At 45.2% G+C, this 16,198-nt stretch overlaps 6 protein-coding genes across 6 annotated transcripts; 4 read left to right on the top strand and 2 right to left on the bottom strand.

Moving 5' to 3' along the window:
• Positions 1 to 14: 14 nt before the first annotated feature.
• JR316_0004792 (aspartic proteinase precursor) lies at positions 15 to 1,567 on the top strand (the record flags this gene model as incomplete). Its single annotated transcript, XM_047890556.1, has 7 exons — positions 15 to 291; positions 343 to 398; positions 451 to 473; positions 520 to 765; positions 822 to 1,120; positions 1,173 to 1,427; positions 1,491 to 1,567. The coding sequence occupies 7 exons, from the start codon at positions 15 to 17 to the stop codon at positions 1,565 to 1,567; spliced, it is 1,233 nt and encodes a 410-aa protein (XP_047750317.1).
• A 308-nt stretch (positions 1,568 to 1,875) lies between these two features.
• Positions 1,876 to 2,895, top strand: JR316_0004791 (Peptide-N(4)-(N-acetyl-beta-glucosaminyl)asparagine amidase; the record flags this gene model as incomplete). The annotated part of the gene is made up of 5 exons (XM_047890555.1): positions 1,876 to 2,109; positions 2,174 to 2,305; positions 2,361 to 2,378; positions 2,430 to 2,597; positions 2,653 to 2,895. 5 exons carry the CDS (start codon positions 1,876 to 1,878, stop codon positions 2,893 to 2,895), a joined length of 795 nt encoding a protein of 264 aa, XP_047750316.1.
• A 162-nt stretch (positions 2,896 to 3,057) lies between these two features.
• JR316_0004790 (uncharacterized protein) lies at positions 3,058 to 7,826 on the bottom strand (the record flags this gene model as incomplete). The annotated part of the gene is made up of 15 exons (XM_047890554.1): positions 3,058 to 3,164; positions 3,212 to 3,865; positions 3,915 to 3,959; positions 4,009 to 4,095; positions 4,150 to 4,272; positions 4,325 to 4,456; positions 4,512 to 4,646; positions 4,698 to 4,766; positions 4,815 to 4,886; positions 4,935 to 5,030; positions 5,092 to 5,160; positions 5,215 to 5,322; positions 5,378 to 5,506; positions 5,561 to 7,367; positions 7,422 to 7,826. 15 exons carry the CDS (start codon positions 7,824 to 7,826, stop codon positions 3,058 to 3,060), a joined length of 4,038 nt encoding a protein of 1,345 aa, XP_047750315.1.
• A 463-nt stretch (positions 7,827 to 8,289) lies between these two features.
• On the top strand, positions 8,290 to 9,848 carry JR316_0004789 (COP9 signalosome complex subunit 4; the record flags this gene model as incomplete). The annotated part of the gene is made up of 5 exons (XM_047890553.1): positions 8,290 to 8,589; positions 8,641 to 8,744; positions 8,802 to 9,068; positions 9,120 to 9,732; positions 9,783 to 9,848. 5 exons carry the CDS (start codon positions 8,290 to 8,292, stop codon positions 9,846 to 9,848), a joined length of 1,350 nt encoding a protein of 449 aa, XP_047750314.1.
• Positions 9,849 to 9,971: 123 nt separating this feature from the next.
• JR316_0004788 (CTD kinase subunit alpha) lies at positions 9,972 to 13,473 on the bottom strand (the record flags this gene model as incomplete). The annotated part of the gene is made up of 6 exons (XM_047890552.1): positions 9,972 to 10,056; positions 10,119 to 10,253; positions 10,305 to 10,499; positions 10,551 to 10,899; positions 10,950 to 12,535; positions 12,590 to 13,473. The coding sequence occupies 6 exons, from the start codon at positions 13,471 to 13,473 to the stop codon at positions 9,972 to 9,974; spliced, it is 3,234 nt and encodes a 1,077-aa protein (XP_047750313.1).
• Positions 13,474 to 14,620: 1,147 nt separating this feature from the next.
• JR316_0004787 (WD repeat protein iqw1) lies at positions 14,621 to 15,968 on the top strand (the record flags this gene model as incomplete). Its single annotated transcript, XM_047890551.1, has 5 exons — positions 14,621 to 14,677; positions 14,829 to 15,017; positions 15,300 to 15,468; positions 15,530 to 15,723; positions 15,774 to 15,968. The coding sequence occupies 5 exons, from the start codon at positions 14,621 to 14,623 to the stop codon at positions 15,966 to 15,968; spliced, it is 804 nt and encodes a 267-aa protein (XP_047750312.1).
• Positions 15,969 to 16,198: the final 230 nt, after the last annotated feature.

The following is a 16,198-nucleotide window of genomic DNA, read 5'->3' as shown; positions in this document are numbered from 1 at the left end:
ATCCAACCACAACCATGATTCTCTCCCCGCTCTTTCTTTCCCTCCTTCCCTTCGTTACCGCCGCTGGTATTCACAAACTCAAGCTGCAGAAACTTCCTTCCGCAGCGAGCAACCCCGAGCTCGAGAGTGCGTACCTTGCTGAGAAGTATGGTGCCCCTCTTCAAGCCCAGTATCCTCTTATGGGAGCGGGTGGTTCTGGTCGTAGAGTCCAGAGGCCATCCAACAAGGGCAGTGAACAGCTCTATTGGACGCAAGAACAGCTTAAGGGTGGCCACGGCGTTCCTCTTACAAGTATCTTCCTTCATTTCTCACTCTAACACCTCTTGACAACCTTCCTCTCAGACTTTATGAACGCTCAGTATTTCACCGAAATCGCCATTGGGACTCCACCGCAGACGGTAAGAGTTACCTAATAACCCAATATTACTGCATTCTCAATGTTCAACGTAGTTCAAAGTTATTCTTGACACTGGGTTCGGTTATTCAGTCGATGTCTGTGCATCTACTAAACCATTTTAGGTCAAGCAACCTATGGGTACCCAGCACAAAGTGCACATCCATTGCTTGCTTCCTACACACCAAGTATGACTCTAGCTCGTCATCCACGTACAAGGCCAATGGCTCTGAGTTCTCTATCCAATACGGATCTGGCTCCATGGAAGGTTTCGTCTCGAATGACGTGCTGACAATTGGGGACTTGACCATCAAAGGTCAGGACTTTGCTGAAGCCACTAAGGAACCCGGTCTTGCTTTTGCTTTTGGAAAGTCAGTTCGTATTTATTTTTTAATGGTTTACATGTTATAACTGCCATTATTTCCAGGTTTGATGGAATCCTTGGCCTTGCATATGATACTATTTCTGTGAACCATATCACCCCTCCATTCTACAGTATGATCAACCAGGGCCTGCTCGATGCCCCTGTATTCTCCTTCCGCATTGGCTCTTCAGAGAACGATGGAGGTGAAGCTATCTTCGGAGGCATTGATCATTCCGCATACAGTGGAAAACTTGATTACGTCCCTTTGCGTCGCAAAGCTTATTGGGAAGTTGAGCTTGAGAAATTCAGCTTCGGTGATGAAGAACTTGAACTCGAGAATACAGGTGCTGCCATTGACACTGGTAAGTTGCCAACTGCTCTTCCATCTTCGTGGTGCTTATATATAAAACACAGGTACATCCCTTATTGCACTCCCAACTGACATTGCCGAAATGCTCAACACTCAGATCGGTGCCACCAAGTCTTGGAACGGTCAATATACTGTTGACTGTGCCAAAGTGCCGAGCCTTCCTGAGCTTGCCTTCCACTTTGGTGGTAAACCTTACCCCCTCAAAGGCTCTGATTACATCCTCGAAGTTCAAGGCACCTGTATCTCTGCTTTCACTGGAATGGATATCAATCTCCCAGGCGGTTCTCTCTGGATCGTTGGTACGTCTTTCTTGAATCTTACATTCTATTGTAACAGACTTGATCATGTATCATATTCTGCAGGAGATGTATTCCTCCGCAAATACTACACTGTATATGATCTTGGAAGGGATGCCGTTGGATTTGCCACTGCCAACTAAACGCATGTATTCATTTGGTTCATCTTCCCAGCACAGCGTTTGGACTTGCACGCGTCATCTTTTGGGATTTTTCTTCAGTTCATTGTTTTCATTGTATCTTTGAGTCGTTATACCCAGTACGCGATAACAGTAATCTTACCTGGAACTTTATAACTTCCGATATGAGAATAAAAGCATCCGATTGGTGACTTGTGATGACATTTTGATCTGTTGGTCTGTGAGACTGTGACTCGTATTCATCATAAACCTTGGGAATCGAGTGCTAAACTCACATTGAGTTCAAGAATTTTGTACTTCCTCGCACGACAATGTCCGACCATCTCAGCACGCCTTCCTCATCTGCATTGTCGCCAAGCGTATCTGCTGATGCATTGGCTCTAGCTGCAGAGCGCCGTACACTTCATGCTTCATCCGGTGCTAATTCACCTTTGACCCCTGCTCAAGTGGCTGCCCAACATGAGAAGCGACAGAGGTTCCGGAGACTCATAGATCCTGGGATTACACGGCCAAATGCTAAAGAGCGAGCACGCAGCTCTCTCAAAGTACTAACTCTTTTCTTATCAGCCTTGCAGACAGTTGAATAAACTCATGGGATGACATTCATAGACTTTGTTGACTATCGCGGACAATCTGCTTCGTGATCCTACCAATCCAAAATATCAGATGTTCAGAACTTCCAATACTATCATCAAGCGAGAGCTTATTGACACGAAAGGCGCGTTGGAATATGCAGTTGAAGTCAGTTTCATACACTCCTACTCGCATTTCGGGAAATTACTAACTCAATCTACAGCTCGGCTTTCGTCCTACGGTAAGCTCGGGAAACCGAAATGGCCAATCACCCCTCTGACTAAATATCAAGGTCAAAGACTTTGAACCATATTACGTTTTCAACGAGCATCATCTGGAAGACTTACAAATCGGTGCAGTTATTCTCAAGGAACACTTGAACCTTGACGCAGAGAAAGAAGAACGCTTGATAAGAGCAATGAAGAGCGAAAAGGAAGCTAAACTGGCTGCCGCAGAAAAGGTCCTTGTTCTCGTTACCCTGCTTTAACGTCTTCTCTTGATATCTCCCTGAACAGGTAAAACTTGCCTATATGGATGACAGGAGAAACAAAGAGGTCCGGGACGAAATGGAGAAACAGCAACTTATCGCTCGTGCACATTTGGCGGCGGAACGTGCCGCGAGACAACCAAACCTACCACCCAGACCCAGATCTACTTCGCCAGACACTCTCATGCCAGGGTCAGGTTATATCCTTGGGGCGACTGAAAATCAATCAGAAGAACCACCCGCATACGAGGATAGACCAAAAACAGAATGAACACTACTCAATGTTGAAATTAGATTTCGAAGAACTACTTGGCTCAAATATGAGTCCTTTGAATAGAGTGGTCGTTACATCCTGTGTTCGTCATTATACCTTTTTACAAGAGGTGGTATGTATATGTATATATAATAAGTTTACTGAATGCAAATGATTACATCAATGTCCACGATCCTGCGGTAATGGAGGAAGGGGAGGGAAAGCTCGGGGTGGCATCGGGAATTTTAGCAAAGTCTCCCTTGGGATTACCGTTGAGTTTTCTGCTACTAACAAAAATAATTAGGTGTTGCAGAGAGTCAAAAAAGGGCCTTACCATGATTATCTAGGGCCTTAACTCTTTGCAAAACAAGACTATCACGACGCCGTGGAGCCGAAAATTGAGGTTTCGGAGGGATCGGAGGCTTTCCTTGAGGCTCTCTAAGGCTCGATGACCTTGTAATACTTCGGTCATGAATATTAAGAGATGTCCTATATAGAGTGGATTCGTCTTGGTATCCCAGCTGCCCGCGAACATTCGATATCTTTGAGAAGCCACGGTCCTGCACATTAGAGGGTGATGTTCCGTAGAAATTGGTGTGACTTTGATCGCTCTCTGTCGGGCTGTCGAACAAAGAGATATTCTCAGACTTGGCCGAGGCAGATGTCAGTCTACGAACACCACGATTTGGAATGGGTACAGTGGAGATGCGAATATTCCGGGAAATCGACTTTTCTTGAAAGTAATGATCGATATCTTCGTGCTCACCGAGGAAAGGCGTCTCAGAATCGATGTCCGGGATGTCAAGGAATGTCTCTAGGCGACCGAAGGATCCCCGGGACTTCGCTTGAGCCTTTTCCATCATAACCATAGCGTGCAGTTCCAGATGCGTCAACCTACTGTTGTTAATTTTCGAGGGTTTGTTTGGTTGCTGTATGGCAAAGTCTGGAAGTGGAAGGTAAAGGTCGAAATTTGGGTAAACGGCCGGATCTGAAATGAATAAGTAATTAAGCACGTTTCACCAGTCAAAAATACGAACATAAATTGAAGAATGGGTATGGGAGTGTCCATGTTCTAGTTTCTGCTGATGCACACTGTCAACGATACCGTTTAAGGATTGCATAAAAACGTACCAGTTGAGGATGGGATGGAAATATGGTCAAGAGGGAGGGAGGGATAAGGGGCTGGGTAGATGTCAAAGTAAGGATACACTCCGGGGTCTTAAATAGGCTTGATTGAGATTTTTGGAGGCTATCGAAGATAACTGTACGTACAGAGAATGAAGTAAGGATATTTCGTTATTCTATGATCCAGTTCGACGTATTTACTGTCGACATTGTCAACTTTGACGGCGTATGATGGCGGGTAGATCTCTAGATATGGGTACACTTTGGGGTCTTAAAAACAAGGATAAATATTGGTAGTAGCTGATCAGAAAGGATTACGTACAAAGGTTAAATGACGGATACATGGGTCGTAAAATGGGCGATAAAGATCTTTCTGGTTCAGGCTCAGCGAATGCAGTGCCTACATCACTATGTGCAGCAGGATAGATGACGAAGTCCGGATACAGACTTGGATCTAAGGTGGGGTTGAGGTGACCGCAGTAGGGTGTCAAAGAAATTAGAATACATACAAATATTGAAGAATGGATATGAAGTAGGTAATGTCGGTGACAATGAGAAGTCTTGGGTAGTTCCCGTTTCAATGGTTGCAGCGACAGCATCGTATGCAGCTGGGTAGATGTCAAAGTAAGGGTAAACCTTTGGATCTATCATACAGAGAGTGAGCCACATAAATTTATTTGTACCTGACAACTTACAAAGATTAAATGAAGGATATTGGGTCAGCAAAACAGGTGATAGAGCATAAGTTGGCATTGGCTCTGTCACTGGCAAGAGGTTAGTAAGAAATCCAAATATGAGGAGAAGTTACAAACGTAGTGACACGGTTTCCCTTTGAGCTTCATGTACGCATGGGTACAAGTCAAAGTACGGGTAGATAGCAGGGTCTAGCATGACATCAGCAACGGGGAAAACATAGATGGATGGGAACATACACAAGTTAAAAGTTGGATAAATCACTGTGGTATGCAAAGGCCGATCAAAAGATGGAGGTATCGAGATCTCTGATGACTGATTGGTTATGTCGGGATCTTTGTGAAGATGTTTCGATTGGGTTCATATTAGCCAATATCATACTAGTGAATTGCTTACATATATCAAAGTGCGGATACTGCGACCGAGTTTTGTCGGTATGGGCCCCACAGTGCAAAGCAGTATAACCTACGGTTCATCAAGTCAAATTCTATGCGCCATCAACAAAAAATATAATCATACAGGTATCGGAAAAAGGCACTTCCACTTGCGCTTTAGAGCATGGGTCTGCTGCTTGAAAGATAGTCTCTGGGTATATATTGCTTAGGTTGTGAGGATATACAGGCACATCTGACGAAAAGCGTTAATGAGTAGATCATTGAAAGGCGAAAAAGCTCAGGCTCACATAACTGGATCATGGGATACAATACAGGAAGCTCGACGACAATGTCTTGCATAGTATCCAACTGATTATAAATACTCAACTCTCCTGGCAGAGTGGGGTATAATTCGATGTGCGGATAAACGGGTTGGTCTGAAGAAGACATCAGTAAGGACCATGAAAATGATATAATATCTGTACATATACTGATGTATGGATACCCAAATGACGATGGTTTATACACCGAAGCGCAGTGCTGCATGTTTGACGGTTTAGACGATGAATTGTACGGCCACACGTGCAACCAAGGACCTGAAGCAGTCGCAGAAGCCGATGTCACCTTTGTGATCTCCTTGTTGTGTGGTAAAAGAATTTTGTCCTCTTGCAACAATCCTGTGCTGTGCATATATTCGCTATTGAAAGGCCAAACATGTTCCCAGGCGCCGTTAGCAGGCATGAGAGGAGGGATATTAACATTGGTACTTTGACTATTAAATGGCCATACGTGCGGCCAAGCACTGATCACGGGAATTGAAGACAAAGAAGCGTTATTTTCCACTTCTTCGTTGTATGGCCAAACATGTTTCCAGGGTAGTGGGGCGGATATTGAAGATGCTTCTAGGTTGTCCTTTGTTTGAATATTAAATGGCCATACATGTGCCCATGGAACTGTATCAGATGCTGAAGTCGAAGCCTTCATATCGCTATTGAACGGCCATACATGTTCCCAAGGCCCATTAGTTTCTATGGATTCCTGTGTTAATAAGGACTTCGATCGAGGATAATGTACCATGGTTTCGAACTGATCATGAAACCTCGCTCGTTCTCCAAGGTCCAAGGAAAGAGCAGGAGATACACATCTCGGTGAGGGAGGATACGATAACGGAGCGCCCCATGAGGTTGCCGTCATGGGTGTAGGTGGACAATCTTCGTAGAAGCGATGGGCAATATCAGGAGTTGGGACACGGGAGTTGAATGAGGTATGATATATGTCACTGACATCATCGTCAGGGCCAAAGGATGTGCACGTTAAAGGCGAAGAACAAACAGAACCTCGCAGGCGTTCAGCAAGGTGCACCGAAGGTACGCGGGTTTCATTTGAAACATATGAGTAGTTGTCGTCCTCAACAAAACCAAAAGAAGTACAAATTGAAGCTGAGGTGCAAACGGAACCAGGAAGGCGATCAGCAATGTGGACAGAAGGTGCATGAACCCATGAAACGGGTGATAACTCTCCAATAGACAAAGGACCTTCTGATGAAACTGACCATGTGTAGTCCTCAAGCCTCATAACTGCAGGAGAACCAGGGATCTCATCTGGAGTATCTATAGGAACATCGTTGGGCAGATAGACAGCATCAAGGCTTGGTTGCCCCTTGGCCGCCAGTGGGCTCGGACTTATAAGTGCACTTGCTCTCCATGACTTTACAAGGTTATCTAACTGCTGCCGTCCAGATTTGGGTTCGTCTTCCTGAACGATTGTCGAAAGGACTTGCTGACCAGCGACAAATTCAGTCGAAGCCGCTACCGAACGCGAGTTATGTCGGTGCTCCGACCTTACCGATGCGACGTCGAATCTTTCTACCAAAGATAGTTTCTTGGGGACATGACGTCCGATGGGCGCGCTGTTCTGTTGAATCGTGTTATCGGCCATATCTTCGTCGAAGTGGCGCCCCCCTACCAGACTACTCTCACCCCGGAAATGCGAAGGTGCAGTGACTGGATATGCGTGGTTGGAATGCTCGGATATTTCTCTATGAATGGCTGAAACCCAACTGCCATACCAGCGTGCTGCCCGGAGGTCAATATCAAACTCAATCTTGCCACATATAAGTGGACGACGTTCGTTTGCGAGGGGAGGATCTGACAGATGGCCCCATAAAGATTGCCAGGAATCATCCGATATTCTTGGTGTCAAAGTGACCCCGTCCTCGACATAATGAAGATATAGGCAGAGACCGAGTGTGCTCGGGAAACTGAATTCTCGTGCAATGGCAGTCAATTGCCCAAACATCTGTAACACTTTGAGAAATAACGTCTACAGGACAGGAAAGTTCAATGCACACACCGAAGGCAAAATGGGCATAACAATACCCTGCGTTAAGCGGTGAAATGGACCGTTCGTAACAGTCTGCCCACGCGGGCCATATCCTTGTAAAAGAGTTGAAGGAGGCATTACAATGATTAATGACTTGACATTATTTCGTTGAATAGCTCTTTCCTTCGACTCGCGGAAGCTTGTATTATGATAGGGAATTGATGATGACTTCTTTCCCCGTAACGGTGAGTCGTGTGCACTTTGGATTCCGGTGTCTAGTGAACCAGAGTCTTGCACTGCAGGATGATTTGAGGCAGGCAGAATAAGCCCAGAACCAACGACGGTGTCCGTATTGGTATCGGGGGGACTTAGGGGACCACGAGGAAACTCGAAGGGAGAGGGTTTATGAAAAGGCGAAGCTGTAAGTCTGGACATAGTGTTGCCGTAGAAAAGAGGTGGATGGACCTGTATAAACACGCTTCAAGATAGAGAAGGCCAATAGTGCAGACTGTGCTGTAGAGAAAGACGAAATTGTAATTAAAGAAAGTAGACACCAAGAGGAGAGTCCAGTTCAACTAGCTCCAGAAGAAATGGGAAAAGACAGAGGACCTTATAGAGGACACATGGAAAGGAAAACAGCGAGGGTATTGGCGGCATATGTAGTGATTCCTTTTCCCGGTAACCATGGCAGACACAGACCCAAGTGCAAGTTACTGATCATGATACAACTATCACACTGTTGATTGATGATTCGATCAGATATATGTCAATGCACGTGAAGTCGGTTACACATTACAGCCTTCCAAAGACGCTCATTGTGGGACGTAATTATATGAGCTTTTGCCTTCATCTCTTCCTTACTTGAACTTGGAATCCTTTATCTTCTTAGCATTTGAGCATGGAAGCCAAACTACTTCAATTCTCTACTCTCGTCCAAAAAGATAAAGGACCTGCTTATATCTCACTTATCCCTGAAATCTTATCACAATCAGGTCCTTCCATAGCCAGGGACCTGCACACATTGGTCGACACTGTCGTCAATTTAGAAAGTGTTGGTTTGGTAGTCGGACGTCAGGTCCTGTCTGAGCTAGTTAAGATTCTCGGAGAAGGCGCTATCAAGGACGTTGCACTCAGGAAACGCGTAGTTGAAGATACGTTGTCCACAATTCAACCCCGGATTGTGAGCTATGAGGAACAGGTAGAAGCTTCAAATCGATTTCATTGTTCACATAATTATCTTCGATTGTAGGTAAACTCTTTAAGATTTCAATTGGCGGATCTTCTGGAAGAGGAGGAAGAATGGAGCGACGCTGCCAGAGTCCTAATGGGTATCTCTTTGGATTCAGGTCAACGGTGTGCCTCACAGCCTGACATTATGTGTCCCATTTTATTCAACATTTGATCTCACAGGTCTATCGGAGACTCAGAAAAATTGCGCGTGTACGTTCGCATTGTTCGATTACTGCTTGAAGACGAAGATTCAGTCCAAGCCGAAACGTACTACAATCGGGCCGCCTTGCTAGTGCATTCTGCGAATGATCGCGAGACTCTTCTCCAATTTAAACTTTGTCAAGCTCGTATAAGTGACTATAGCAGAAAATTTTTGGAAGCCGCCAGCCGTTATCATGAACTGAGCTATGTAGGTGAAATAGACGAAGAAGAACGCAGGCATATGCTGTAAGATTACTTTTCAATCAAATCCCCAAACCTTTACTCATCTTCGCCCAGCCTAGCTGCTGTTACATGCGCCGTTCTGGCTCCTGCAGGCCCAAATCGTTCCAGAGTCCTTGCGTCTTTGTACAGGGATGAACGCACAGCTGATCTTCCAACATACAATATCTTGTCTAAGATGTTTCTGGATCATATTCTTCGGCCAGCGGAAGTCAAGGAGTTTGAAAAATCACTCAAGCCTCATCAGTTGGCAAAGATTTCCATTTCATCCAATGATAGACTAGCTTCTGCAGGGGGCGACACTGGAAGCGAGCTGGACCCCAATGCAAGCACAAGAACGGGACCATCGACTGTTTTGGATCGTGCTGTCATGGAGCACAATCTTCTTGCAAGCTCCAATATATATAACAACATTACTTTCCGTGGTTTGGGAGCGCTACTCGACTTAACTCCAGGTGCAGCAGAAACCATGGCCCGAAAAATGATTGAGCAAGGGCGCTTGCGTGGAAGTATAGATCAGGTGGATAAATTAATATGGTTCGAGACAAACCGTGAAGAAGACGATGCTCAAGGGAAAGCTGGTGGCCTTGGAGATGTTGAGGAAGCTGAAGATACGGGCGCGCCATTTACGAAGCGTTGGGATACACAAATTAGGCTGACCGCTGCACATGTAGGCGTTCATGTTTTGTTTTACGCCTTGAACTTACATTTTTTCATTAGGTTGAGTCCATCGTCCAGCACCTCACAGATAAGGGGTTGGTTTCCTTGCCGGTTGACTCAATATGAGCATCTAATCCAGTGGGTGAAAAGTCTGTCTTGTTGTATCATACTTCGCTGCAATGAATATTTGATAAATGGTAATAATCGGAAAGAAAGCACATGCAAAGCAGAGTGAAGATATCGGTACATTCAGGTCGCATTTTTTTGTTCTTTTCTTTTTTGCCTTTCTCGTTTTGTTTCGAGCTCGTGCCATTCCCCCTTTATATCTATCAATCTAGAACAGAATTTGAAAAATTCAATGGCTGATTTGAAGAGATGCCTGTAACAACCACGTACCCTACAGGAGGAGTAGCGCTTGGATATTCCTGGGTGAAATATGGGGCATTCATGGCCTGCATAGCAGTTATTCGTTCGGCAGGATCAAATGCAAGGAGTTGCTCGGCCAAATCTAACGCTGCAGGAGACATGTACCTGATGCAAACACATGTTAATATTTCAGTTCATTGCAAAGGTTAACCGCACTTTTGGAATGACTCCCGGAATTTGCTACCCATGGGCTGTTGGGGTTTAACGAGTTCGTACCACGGAAGATTGACAACATCAGTCCAGCGCTCAGGTGTCGGAGTCCCCATAAGTTTGTAAATGACTTCCAGCTGATGAATTTCATCCGCTCCCTGAAAAACGGGTTTCTTTACAAATAATTCGAGCATAATGCACCTGAAGTTAAGGAAAGTCAGACTAGCTTGTTTATCATATACCCTGACTTACCCGGCGCTCCACATGTCAACTTCCGGTCCATAAATGGTTGCACCAAAAAGAAGTTCCGGCGGCCTGTACCAAAGGGTGATGACGCGGTTGGTATAATCAGCGCGCCTACGCTTCTGGTAGAAACGTGCAAGCCCAAAATCAGCCAATTTGAGCTCCCCCCGATTGTTAATCAATATGTTTGACCCTTTAATATCCCGGTGGATTACCCCTTTACGATGCAAATACGCTAATCCCGCCAGCATTTGATGACACAAAGATTTGAGGTGTTGACGTTCAAACACAAACTGTGTTTGTGATAGAACTCCTGTGAGATCATGATCCATATATTCAAAGACCATATACACAGAGCCTGTGTAACGCTGTTAGCCACGAAAAATTCAAACAAAACACAGTAACCACCATTTGAGACCATCATCTCATAAAGTCGAACCACGTTCTCTTGCCTGAGAGACTGTAGAAGCTTGATTTCTCGCATGGCTGTGACAGGGAAGCCATCCTTCTCGGATTCCATACGAATGCGTTTCAACGCAACATAGTTACCTGTAATAGTGTTTCGTGCTTTGTAAACTTTTCCAAATGTTCCCTCACCAACTTGACTGATGATTTTGTACAGGTCTTTGTTCGAAGCCAAAGAGTGCCCTACAGCGCTGGAAACATCATGGTTATCGCTTGGAGTTGAAAGTTGCATGTCATTAGAGGTCAATATGGGCTGATCCGTGGAATCAGCGAAGTGTGGGCTTCGTCGCTCAAGGTCGTCGGCAGATGATGTTAAAAGGTGAATATTATTGGCGGAAGTCGTCATTTCTGAATCTGTATGATGCGCGTGGGGGGGCGGGATAATGGGCGGGATACCTTGCTTTGGTAAGCAAGCCGCTGATTCGAGGTCTAAGGAGGATGTTTGACGAGATCCAGCGGTTGAACGAGAATATGGATTGTCTGCCCGCCACAATTCTGCAGGGTGAAGCGGAGACTCCCATTCATGATAGTCAGAGATGCGATGTGATTGATGTGGATATGACATCGAGGTTTGTTTCTCAATTGCAGATTCCGACATACGAGGCGATGTATTGACTTCATCGGCAGGATCCATTTCGTCGTCGTCGCCAGGGAAAAACCTCTTCAAAGACGAATCTCCTTTCCCAATCGGTCTGAACCCCGCATGTCGGGTGTTTATATTTCGATTAGGTTTTCCTGGTAAATCTATCTTAGCATCCGGAATCCAAGTTTGCCCAGAAGTATTGTATTCCTGTGGTGTATACTGAGGCCGTGGTGGATGGGACAATGGAACAGACATAGGAGGAGGCATTGAAACAGCGGCAGCTGTATGAATACCGATGGGAGGAGCAGCAGCAGCAGAATTCTGTGAAGAATGATCGACATTTCCAAAATACTCGTACTCCCTTTCGACGGTTTGTGCTTGACTTTCCCTGCCCTTTCGGTGTTTTTGAGATCTTGACTTCCCATTCTTATAGTCTTCAACTTCTTTTCGTGGAGTTGTCCCGTTGTTTCTGGAATATACATTTGTGATAGTTACAGGTGGATGATGATTAGGAGGGAGACGGTGCACCGAACGGGCGGGGCTCTTGCTGCGGCTTCGATCAGATCCTGTACTTGAAACTGCAGACGGACTTCTGCGACGTCCTGTAAAGTTTGGAGGGCTTCGATGGGAACTGATGCGTTGAGGACTAGGTGACCTTGAAACCTGCTTTTCTGGCTTATAATGTGAACGATTCAAACTCCTTTCACTAGGAGTCTGACTTTGTAAGGTGATAGGACTGGAATCTCTCCGGCGACGTTTATTAGCAGGAGAAACAGACCGAGAATGTGATCGACCTCTTGAGGAGCGATGAGAGATATAGGATTCGGTTGGTGACCTGCTACGAGACCGCGACCGGGACGGAGATCGTAGATGTTTTCGTTTCGCAAAATTTTGGTTTGGAAAAGTTTTATTTACGCCGCCACGACTAGTATCTCGCCTTGTCCAACTAAATAGAAATAGTTAAAATGTAAGCCAATGAGAAATAGGTAAAGATGCTCACTTATTCAGTTCTCCGTCGTCAGCACGCCATTCTCTTCGATGTTTATTGTAATTCTGCACTCGTTTTGGTCTTTGATGATGATAACTTCGCTGGCCATTTTGCCCTCGTTGCTGTGAATAATCATTAGTCGTCGAGGATACCCAAGATGCGGCTGGTTCCCAGGACCGATCCTCCGTGCCAGCCTGTCTTTTATCTGGAGGAAGGTCGTTATGCCGTCCTATGGGTTCATTTGTCCAATTTCTGTCACGACGTCTGGAGTCCCATCCAGAGTCGCTCCGAAACCTATGCCCTGAATTTTTATCCCTTTGACTATCTGGACGCCAGTCGTGATGTCGTCGATCCGTCCGATGGTCGTTTCGCATTGGTTCGGGATTCCAATCGTCGATACTTTCTCTCGGCTCATTGGTTTCCCAACGGTCATGATAAGGAATACGAGAGCTGTCGTAGGAAGGATGATCTGGAACAGTCCACGTGGAGGGCTCTGCATAAGATGATGAAGAGGCGCCGTTGTCATAGCGCGGAGGCCAACTGTTTCGAGATTGAACATAAGAATCGTTGACAGGTCCCCACCCCCCTGAACTTCTGGGACCACTGTCGTCATATTGTGCTCTCTCTCCTCGTGCAAAAGGGTCGGTAAACGAATATCTTTCATGATCGAGTTCTGCGTGTCGCCAATCTCCGCCCCTGCGAGATCCAGAAGACATATCGCGCCCGCTAGAATACGTTCCTCTACCTGCGTTTGATGCGCGATAACTTTCGGGGTGATGAAAAGAATTATGGGGCCGGGAATAGGTTTCGGGAGAAATGTCGTCTCCCACTCTCATGTAAATATCAACATCAGCGTCTTTGCTGCCCCTTGACCGCTTGTTTTTACCCTGTCGCATTGGGAAGACTAATAATGACGATCTAAAGGGCCGGAAGCACCTATCGACATAGAATTTGAGTCAGACTACATAGGTACCATACCGTCATTCTTGAAAAACTTACCACCAAAGTTGTGTTATATTGCAGCTTAGAAACAGCAGCTCTTCAGTTGCTAACACCAATAGAAATGGTCACCTGTATCGGTGCCAAAATTGTTGTAAATTGCCAACAAGCCTGTGACAATGGATAGCTGCGACCACTAGCAGTCTGAGTTCGGTTTATACCAGTAAAAGTCGAGACGGCCCTTGCCATTAAATAATGGTGGCATGTGACATGACCCCTCTTCAACACAAACTTAGCACCATTAACCCAACTACCACTCTTGTTGAATTCCCTCATAATTTATCTCTATGGACAATACGAAGTTTATAACCCGAGGTCTTTTTCAGAGTCGCATTTCTTTGTTGTCTCAATTACCTTCAATACCAGACATTGAACGAAGAAGGAGGTACAACTTGTCTCAGGCGCTCGATAACAATCTCGATAGAGTGGCAGTTCTCGGAAACGATAATGGCTACGGTCATAGTGGGCAAGTCTGGCTATAAGCATGACTTGTACGTTCTCCAGATAACAAACCTATCAGTTGTGTCAATGCTTTGAGCTGGGCCCACGATGGAAATGTCCTTCTTACTGCTGGAGACGATACGACAGTCAGGACATGGTGTATGCGTCAAACTAATACCAGCGAGGATTACCCATTTTTCTGTGGGTCCGTTTTAGAAACTGGGCACCGAGGAAACATTTTCAGCGCTAAAGTGTTACCCTTTTCTTCCCGCATGTAAGCGGTGCTTCGAGGCTTTTTGTTTGCTAATACTTAGAATGCATCAGAGCTACTGCTGCTGGCGATATGCAAGTTCGAGTGTTTGATGCAGCAACCGCTCTCAACTCTTCTTTGACTCATGGTGATGACGTTGAGACTACTTATTCGGCAAATAATTGCAATCTACGCACACTACGGTGCCACCATGACTCGGTGAAAAAGATCATCACAGAAGAGAGTCCTGATTTATTCTTGTCAGTATCCGAGGTACGTGTCTATGTCTGCATTTATGGTCAATCCGGTGTTGGTATAATGTTCAGGTCTTACTGAACATACTTTGTTTCAGGATGGGACGGTTAGGCAGCATGATCTTCGAACATCTCATACTTGCTCTAGAAGAGCTTGTCCAGAACCGCTTGTCACAATAGGACATGAACTATGTACCTTATCACTTTCTCCACTCGTCCCATATCAATTCGTTGTCGCTGGAGAAGGACGTTTTGTATGCTTATTTGATCATTTTATTTTTCAAATTTCTTATTATCATCTTACAAGGGATACCTCTATGATCGACGTCATCTATGCCGAAAGCTAGAGACTGATTGGGGTTCACTACCTAGAGTTGGGGAAGAACTAACAACATGTGTCCGAAAATTCGGACGTGAAAGATTACCACCGGGTGTGCGAGACATAGGCCGCGAACACATAACGGGTTCTCGGATGTCAATGTCAAATGGATACGAGGTAAAGCTTTATGCAGATTCTGAGGTTATTCTTCTCTCAAATGACTCAATATCCAGATTATTCTCTGTCAGTCTGGACTTCGTCTTCTGTTGACCACGCCACTGAAACTGTGAAACACTTGTAGCGTACAGCAGAGATGGTGTCTATCTTTTTTCAACTAAAGACGAACCAACCTTTGCAGACAGCCATACTCTGGGAACATCATCCACATCGGCACCTAACGTGCGCAAGCAATATTTTCTGTGAATGTATTTTTATGAAGATCAGACAAACTCTTACCAGATACTTGATCCAAATAAACGCGAGAATTTTCGAGACGGGAACCCTACCCTAAACGATATTGTCAGGAATAACGAGCCACCCGTTTCTTCTGAAGGAAATCTCTCAGTGCCAGTCGTTTTCCCTCGTCGACGCTATGTTGGAGCTAGGAATGTAATGACAGTGAAAGATGGTAAGTTATATTTGCTCTTCGACTGCTTGTTGTTTAATTGTAGGTTCTTCTGCCTGTTTAGTCAATTTCTTGGGTCCAGATGACGATTGGGTTGCCTCTGGATCTGATGATGGTAATTTCTTCATATGGAATAAAGCAAATGGTTCCTTGAAGGGCATATACGAAGGCGATGGATCTGTTGTCAATGTAATTGAAGGTCACCCTCACTTACCGCTGATCGCTGTGAGCGGTATTGACACGACAGTGAAGGCATGCGTTACATTGCGCTTATGTTATCACAGAATCACTGATTCCTTGACTCTCAGTTGTTCGCTCCAACCACGAAACCCAGTGCTTTCTCGAGAACAGAAAATGCGGAGGCTATTCTGGAGACTAATCAACGTATGAGTGCGACACGTCCACTCCCTAGATTTCGCATTGCATCTCTTCTGGGTGATGTCAATATTGTGGTTGCAGCCACTCCGGAGGATGGAGAACCTTCGGAATGCATAGGACAGTAGAATAATATGTTGGGGCAAAGTGTTACCGTTAATTAGGGGCTGTGAAGCATTAAAAGAATGTATACATATAAACCTTGTACATAATTGACACTTTCTAAGGGTCCTGAAGATGATAATCGTCGTCTGTCGAACTGTCACTGCTCCAGTTGTTTTCCTGTTTGGTGTCAGCGCTGGATTCTCTCCTAGAACCTAATCCGTGTTCAAAAGAAAAAGGCAGCGTTAACTTGGAA

This window comes from Psilocybe cubensis, chromosome 4 (assembly GCF_017499595.1).
Source record: "Psilocybe cubensis strain MGC-MH-2018 chromosome 4, whole genome shotgun sequence".
Classification (NCBI taxonomy): Eukaryota; Fungi; Basidiomycota; class Agaricomycetes; order Agaricales; family Agrocybaceae; genus Psilocybe; species Psilocybe cubensis.
This window is presented reverse-complemented; position numbering and strand designations above follow the sequence as displayed.